This window comes from Urocampus carinirostris, chromosome 16 (genome assembly GCF_059441175.1).
Source record: "Urocampus carinirostris isolate Australia breed hairy pipefish chromosome 16, RoL_Ucar_1.0, whole genome shotgun sequence".
Lineage (NCBI taxonomy): Eukaryota > Metazoa > Chordata > Actinopteri > Syngnathiformes > Syngnathidae > Urocampus > Urocampus carinirostris.
In genome coordinates this window covers 16695785-16703143 of record NC_142364.1, presented here as the reverse complement: position 1 = coordinate 16703143, position 7359 = coordinate 16695785, and the positions used below count along the sequence as shown (strand labels likewise).

The 7359-nt window shown below is 46.3% G+C and overlaps 1 protein-coding gene across 1 annotated transcript; it reads left to right on the top strand.

The window, feature by feature from the left end:
• Positions 1-627: 627 nt before the first annotated feature.
• On the top strand, positions 628-7225 carry mfhas1 (multifunctional ROCO family signaling regulator 1). Its single transcript, XM_088319738.1, has 3 exons — positions 628-3899; positions 5807-5990; positions 6878-7225. Exons 1-2 carry the CDS (start codon positions 959-961, stop codon positions 5947-5949), a joined length of 3084 nt encoding a protein of 1027 aa, XP_088175864.1. The 5' UTR covers positions 628-958; the 3' UTR covers positions 5950-5990; positions 6878-7225.
• The last annotated feature ends 134 nt before the right edge of the window (positions 7226-7359 follow it).

The following is a 7359-nucleotide window of genomic DNA, read 5'->3' as shown; positions in this document are numbered from 1 at the left end:
GTGAAATTACATGAATTCTGTAAAATCAATTGCTTTATTTTGTTAACCGGAAGTAAAACTTTCGCTGCCCACACCTCCTCCTCCTGGGCGGGGCTGGGAATGACATACCTGTCAACCTGTACGTTTTTGCCGTACAAAGTACGTTTCTTATGCATTTTAAGACGTGTACGGAAAAACGGAAATTTGTCAATTATGGGTATACATCCGGTATACAACGACTATCACGAAACGGCAAATCAATCAAGTCAAACGAGTTCACTCAATCGTATTCTATATAAGATTATTAAAACAATAAAGCTATTGTCAGATATTGTTTTAATAAAAATAAAATAATAAACAATATAATAATATAATAATAATAAAAATATTGTGTAAGATTTTTTTATTTTGTAAGGGAAAATACGACAGTTTGTAAGTACATGGAGCCGTGGAGGTTGACAGGTATGGAATGACGAAGTGATTTCGTGAATTCTGTAAAATCATTTGCTTTTATTTTGTTAACCGGAGGTAAATCTTCGCTGCCCACACCTCCTTCTGCTGGGCGGAGCAGGCGAAGTAATTTCGTGAATTGTTTAAAATCAATTGCTTTTATTTTGTTAACCGGAAGTAAACTTTTGCTGCCCACACCTCCTCCTCCTGCTGGGCGGGGCTGGGGATGATGAAGTCTACTTCCTTACTTTCTCCGTTGCCGCAGCAGGAAAACACGTAGAAACAAGAGGAGAGTAGCGGAGAAGAGAAAAAGCGCTGTAAGAGTATCACCTTGGCTGTCCGCCGCCATGTCGACAACCCCGCGGCCTCTTAGCTTTGTCGTTCTTGCGTTTGTTTGTCCTCGTCTGTGACGGCCGCCAAACCTCAGCACCTCGGCAGCCATGAAACACAACCTCCTTCCCGGGCCAGGCGTCCGGGTTTTCTGCCAGCTGACTGCTCGCACGGAGGTTCGGGTGATGAAGAGCGACCCATGAGGACTCAGAATGAAAAAAGTAAGGATTGGGGGGAGGGAGAGGGGGAACAGAAGAGGGCAGACGGGCTGTCCTCACTGGAGAACAATGTGAAGGCGGCCCAGCTGTGGCGGGACGCCGCACTCCGGTCCAGGAAGCTGCGCAGTGACCTGCGCCAGCTGCCCCCTTATCCGAACGATGCGGACTTATCGCAGGTGGAGGCCTTGAATCTCGGCAACAACCTCCTGCAGGAACTCCCCGAAGGCCTGGCGTCCAGTCTCAACAACCTGCGCGTGCTAGTGCTTCGTAGGAACCACTTTTCGACGGTTCCTTGCCCCGTGTTCGAGTTGAGACAGCTGGTTGAGTTGGACCTCAGCCACAACCGTTTGCGGAGCGTGGATGAGGGTCTGGGCCAGTTGAGTATGCTGAAGAAACTGAGCGTCAGTCACAACAACATTCAACAGCTCACCGAGCATATCTCCACTTTGGAGCTTTTGGAAGAACTGGATGTCAGCTTCAATGAGCTTGATGACATGCCAGCATCCTTCTGCAACCTCACCAGATTACGCACGCTGGACGTGGACCACAACAAACTCAGAAGCTTTCCTCCTGAAATTCTGGAGCTGACCGACTTGGAGGAGCTTGACTGTTCAGGAAACAAGTTTGAAGTTCTGCCAGAAGATGTGGTGAAGTTGAAGAACATAAAAATATTATGGCTGAGCAGCCTTCACTTACGGTTGTTACCTGACACATTTTGTCAGCTCCAGAACTTAGAGAGCTTAATGCTGGATGGGAACCAGCTGGCTAAACTGCCCTACAGGTTTGGCAGCCTGCAGAAACTCAAAATGGTCAACTTGTCCTCCAACGAGCTCACATGGTTCCCTGAAGCTCTCCTGGAAATTTCTGGTTTGGAGGAACTCTACCTTAGCCGTAACAAACTGACTCAGGTTCCTCAGGAAATAGGGCGGTTGCAGAAACTTGCTAATCTTTGGTTGGACAACAACAACATTACTTACCTACCAGACTCATTAGTGGACCTGGTGAGGCTGGAAGAGCTGGTTCTCCAGGGAAACCAAATTGCTGTCCTACCTGACAACTTTGAAAAGTTGTCTAAGGTGAATATCTGGAAGGTTGAACACAACCCACTTGTCCATCCACCGTATGAAGTGTGCATGAAGGGGATCCCGCACATTGCCGCCTATCAGCAATATTGGGCTCACTCGCAGCTCGAAGTAAGGCCCAGACTCAAACTTGTCCTTTTTGGACTAACGGGTGCAGGGAAGACGGAACTACTGCACAGCCTGCTTAATGAAAGCAACAACGTCCACGCAAATAAAGGAATCCAAGTTACAAGTTGGGTAGCAGAAGGAGGCCCCACCTTTCTGGTGTACGACTTGTCCGGAAAGCAGAACCTGGACCTCGTCAAGCCCTTTTTCTTGTCCCCTTCTGCCCTCTATGTCCTGGTTGTCAACCTTTTAGCCTACTCTCCGTGCAACTTCTACACCCACGTGGGCTACTTTTTGCGCCTGCTTGGGGCCAAAGTGCCCCAGGCTGTGGTACTGTTGGTGGGAACGCACGCCGACCGGTGCGGTGATGCAGAGCTGGAAGAAAAGAAGCTGGACATCCATCGTCAGGTGGGTCTACAGGAAAGGAGCGATGTTCAGGTTCTTCAAAGCTTGGTGCTGAAAGTAGAAGAAGCGTTGAAGCAAGGCTACGTCGTGCGGGCCACCCATCCTCACGCCCCCTTCTACGGCGTCTCCGACGCTAACCTGAGGCAGAAAAAGACCCAACTCCGGTCCCTTATTGATCAGCGCCTGCAAATCCTGTCCCCGTTACTGAGTATAAGCTGTGTTTGGACCAATAAAACTGATATCCACCGCCTCAAAGAGAAACTGGTGACTGTTGCACAGCACCCCAACATCTTCCCAGAGCTTTACCGGGTGCTGCCCAGGTCATGGAGGACACTGGAGGTGCTGCACCTAAGGTCGGAGGAATTGTGGTTGACCTGGTCGGACTCAACCCATCTAGGTCACCAGGCGGGGCTCTCAGAAGAGTGTCTCCAAAGCGCATTGTCCTACCTGCACCGGAGCGGGCTGCTGCTGCACTTTGACTGCCCTGCCCTTAAGGACTTTGTTTTTCACAACCCGCAACGGTTACTCAAAATAATCAACGTCTTCTTCCAAAGGGACGGCTCAGCTGGGATGGGCCTGGCAGTTGACGACGAGGAAAAAGTCTTGGCGGAGGAGGTGCAGAGTTACCTGGATGGTTTCCAGAGCCATGGCCTCCTGCCGTCTACCGCCATCAGGCATCTGCTGCGCCCACTTATACAAAAACAAAAGGACATGGACATGATCCTGGAGATCTTAGACAAGATGGGCGTCTGCTACTGCGTCAACAAACGCCGGGCAGGCAAGCCATTGAAAGGCAGTTCTGAACTGTGGTACAAGTTCCCGGGACACGGCCATGTGGAGGAGGCAGAATCCGACAGCATTTCTGGGACTGACCTGAATGGTAGCTTTGAAAGCGAACTCGACAGGAGCTCGGAAACCGAACCAAACCAGGGCTGGGTACCACCTTGTCCACCTTTTACAGCAGAACAGCTGCAGATCCAGTATAGCTTCCCTTTCCTGTTTCCCCCTGGACTCTTTTCCCGCTTCTCCGCTCGAATCAATAGACACGTCATGCAGCGGTCGGACGGACGCCGCCACATCACGGCTTTCAGGGGAAAAGTCCCCGTGGTCGTCAGCCATCGGCCCTCGCCTGGAAGGCTGCAGGCCGAAACACTGTCCGTCAGCAGCCAGGCTGCGCTGCCCAACATGTGGACGGCGTGGCAGGCTGTCAAGCCGCTGCTGCGCGAGCTGGACGCTCTACTAGAAGATTGGCCCGGTCTGCACTACCACAAACATATTCTCTGCTCCAAGTGCCTGCGAAGAGGCTCAGCCAGCCCGCATGCCTTTGCTGGTAAGAACCAAATGAATTTCAAACTGTTTTTCTCGTGTTAAAAGATAGAGACTGACCGCACTCACATTTGAACTATTGTACCGTGCCCAAGCACGCTTGCTGCTAAAGTCCGGACCTTAAAGGCACTGTGATTCAAGTAATACCAAAACACGGCACAGATTCATAGGTGGGCATGCTTAGGACTAATGGGCCACAGTACGGTAGAAGTGCCGGCAGCTCAAAATGTAAGTATGGTGTCAAGAACGTACGTATGTGATCAGAACTGAGAAAAAAAATAAGGTTTTGCCACAGTGTTGTTGAGTTCGCTGTCCATTGTGTTGATGAGCTGACAAACTCACACTCTCTTCACCTGCCAGGTAAAGTTTGACTTTCACCCCTGTCATGTCCCACTTCGGCCTGCACTCTCTTTACTCCGCCCAACCGTGCCAAATCCCACTTGCCTCCAAAATATGCCATCACATTGGTTCAATAAGTAGACTTAGTTTAGGAGTGCGCTCGTTTTGTCGGCTCACCAGCACAACAGAACTCGACATCACGGTAGCAAAACAATTTTTTCTGGTCTGGTTGTTCATGACTCCTACAGTGGCTGTCCCGGCAATTGTTTGGTGCTCTTGCCCAGTGTTTTTCAACCTTTTTTTGAGCCAGGGCACGTTTTTTTTTTTTACATAGGAAAAATTTCGCGGCACACCACCTACCAAAAATGTTATATAATGACTCTGATCAGTGTGCTTAATTACAATATAATTTTATAATACTCCCTGTTTTTACAGCACAGACACTTGACAATGACATGATATTTGCAGAAAATGATTCATAAATGTTTTATAGAATTTTATATTTCAAAAATTCTCATCTCATTAGCTGCACCGCTTATCCTCAGTAGGGTCGCGGGGGTGCTGGAGCCCATCCCAGCAATCATCGGGCAGTGGGCAGGGGACACCCTGAACTGGTTGCCAGCCAATCGCAGGGCACACAGGGACAGAACACTCGCTCGCTCATTCACACCTAGGGACAATTTGGACCGGCCAATCCACCTGAAATACATGTCTTTGGAATGTGGGAGGAAACCGGAGTGCCCGGAGGAAACCCACGCAAGCACGGGGAGAACATACAAACTCCGCACAGGAAGTCCGGTAGATGGATTTGAACCCACGAAGGAGGTTCCCAAGACCTTAGAACCGTGCCGCACACGCGCTAACCACTGCGCCGCCGTGCTGCCCTATTTCAAAAATTGACATTGGATCATTTCTCACGGCACACCTGACGATCTCTCACGGCACACTAGTGTGCCGCGGCACGGTGGTTGAAAATCGCTGCTCTAGCCCACTTCTCACAAGCGTAACCAACTGAGTAGTACGTCCTCGGGCGCAGATTAATTGAGCTCACACTACCTTTTAAATCCAGACTTTAGCAGAAAGCATGATTGGGCACAGTACGATGGCGCTAGTGTTAGTGTGCCCAAAGGCAATGTATTTTTCCTTTTTTGGCAATAGGGATCAGAGTGAAATAAAGCTGTGTGTATACATGTTGTCACACTGATGTATCCTCCATTATGTTGGGATAAATGTTTATGCCTATTTTGGACTCCTTTTTCCTCTCTCTTCCCTTCTCTACAAAAAGCTGCCATTTGGGATGTGCAGACTTTGATAGCCACTGTCAACATTACTCAAGCAGACCAATCCTTTTAAAGCAACATGTCTTGATCCCCCACACAAACACACGTGCGGGACTTAAGTGTCACACGCGTTTGCAAACACTAATACGCGCACATGCACGTGTCTGACGGTAGCCATGTATTTATCTCCGCTCACACACATGTGCACATCACATTTACACACATGAACAGACTTATATGTCCAAAAATGTAACCTAAACATAGTGATTTTGCGTATGTGTGCACATTTCAGGAGAGCTCCTGTCCCAGCGACGTCCCGACGGAGTGAGTGAGCTGACGTGTCCCAAAAATTCTTACGAGCGAGTAGATGTGGCTTTGGTCTATCCGCCCATAGACACGCCCCCATCCACACCCACCGTGATTGGTCCAAAATGACCCCGCATCCTTAGAACTCCAACTTTGACTGACCCACACAGGTACTATTTGCATGTTACTCCGCTGTGCTAGTGACTATGGCTCTTGTTACCTAAGCTTAATGTTAGCAATGCTCGTAGTATTATCTGCATTTTTAGATAGCCATTACAAATGTTAGTCAGATGTCTAACATTCTTAAAGCCAATTGAAAAAAATCTAATGGAACCTTTTTTTTTAACATATACAAATATATGATAAGAATGACAACAAATAAAAGTAATGAAAATAATTATAATAACAAATAAAAGAATTAACAAAATAAAATGAAAAATAAGAACCTTAATATCTGGATTATAAGGCGTACCTAATAACTGACATTTGGCTGGAAATTTGAAAGTACGCCTTTCTAACCCGTTATGCCTTGTTGCCTTTCTTTTTCTTCAATTTCACATCTTTTTTTGATTCTTTTTGCCCTTGCCCTATTTTTTTTTTCCTTTTTCATTTTTTCTTTGATTTTTAAATTATTTTTCTTATCTCCGTTTTTCATCTTTACTTTTTCGATTTGGTTTTTACTTTTCTATTTTTCCCCTTTTTTTCCTTTATTTGTTTTCCTTTTCTTTTTTCTCTTTCATTCACGAATGAACGGGCAAAAACCAAGGAGGCATTTTGATCACTGAGTCTCCGTAGTTTGTATTTTCTCTCATGATTTTTAGCATTCGTTTTTTATTACGACACAATACAGCCACATCGAGTTGTCACATTTTACACACTGTCCCTTTATTGTGAATCGTAAAATAGTTTTCTTTTACTGAAATTCATAATTGTATTTTACAAAAAAAGAAATTGTGCTGTGTTTAGTAATACCAGAAAAACGTGTATTACAATCCTAACTTGTTGTTTATTGCCCGATTCCGATTTTCATACAGGTTGGCTTTTTTTTTAATTTCAGGTTGTTCGTCTACTGGGAAGGGCTGAGAGAATTTCTCAGGAACACGTGTTGGACTGCTGAAAGTAGTTGGACTCAGCTTACTGCCAATCGACATTTCCCACAATGCAATGAGACTGTTAATAAGCAATCAATCAATCATGTGTTTGTGTCTAAAGATAAACAAAGTTGCAACGGTTTGATTAAGTTTGAGTATTGAGTCCGAATTGGCGGAACATTGTTACTGTGGCAACGCTGTCACCTGATGATGACATCATCAGTCCGTGACACAACTGTTTCGTGTACATAAAACCTTTTATTTTTATACACCGGGAGAGGAAAGATGTGAATAAAACACTAAGTCACTACCTATTTTTTTGACAAACGTCTTTTTCCATTTGGGGCCTAAAGTGACAGACTATAGAAAAACTTTACCTGTCTAAAATCTGAGGGTTTCTTTTTTCCCAAAACACTAAAGACAGCCGAGGTATTGTGAACCTGTTCTA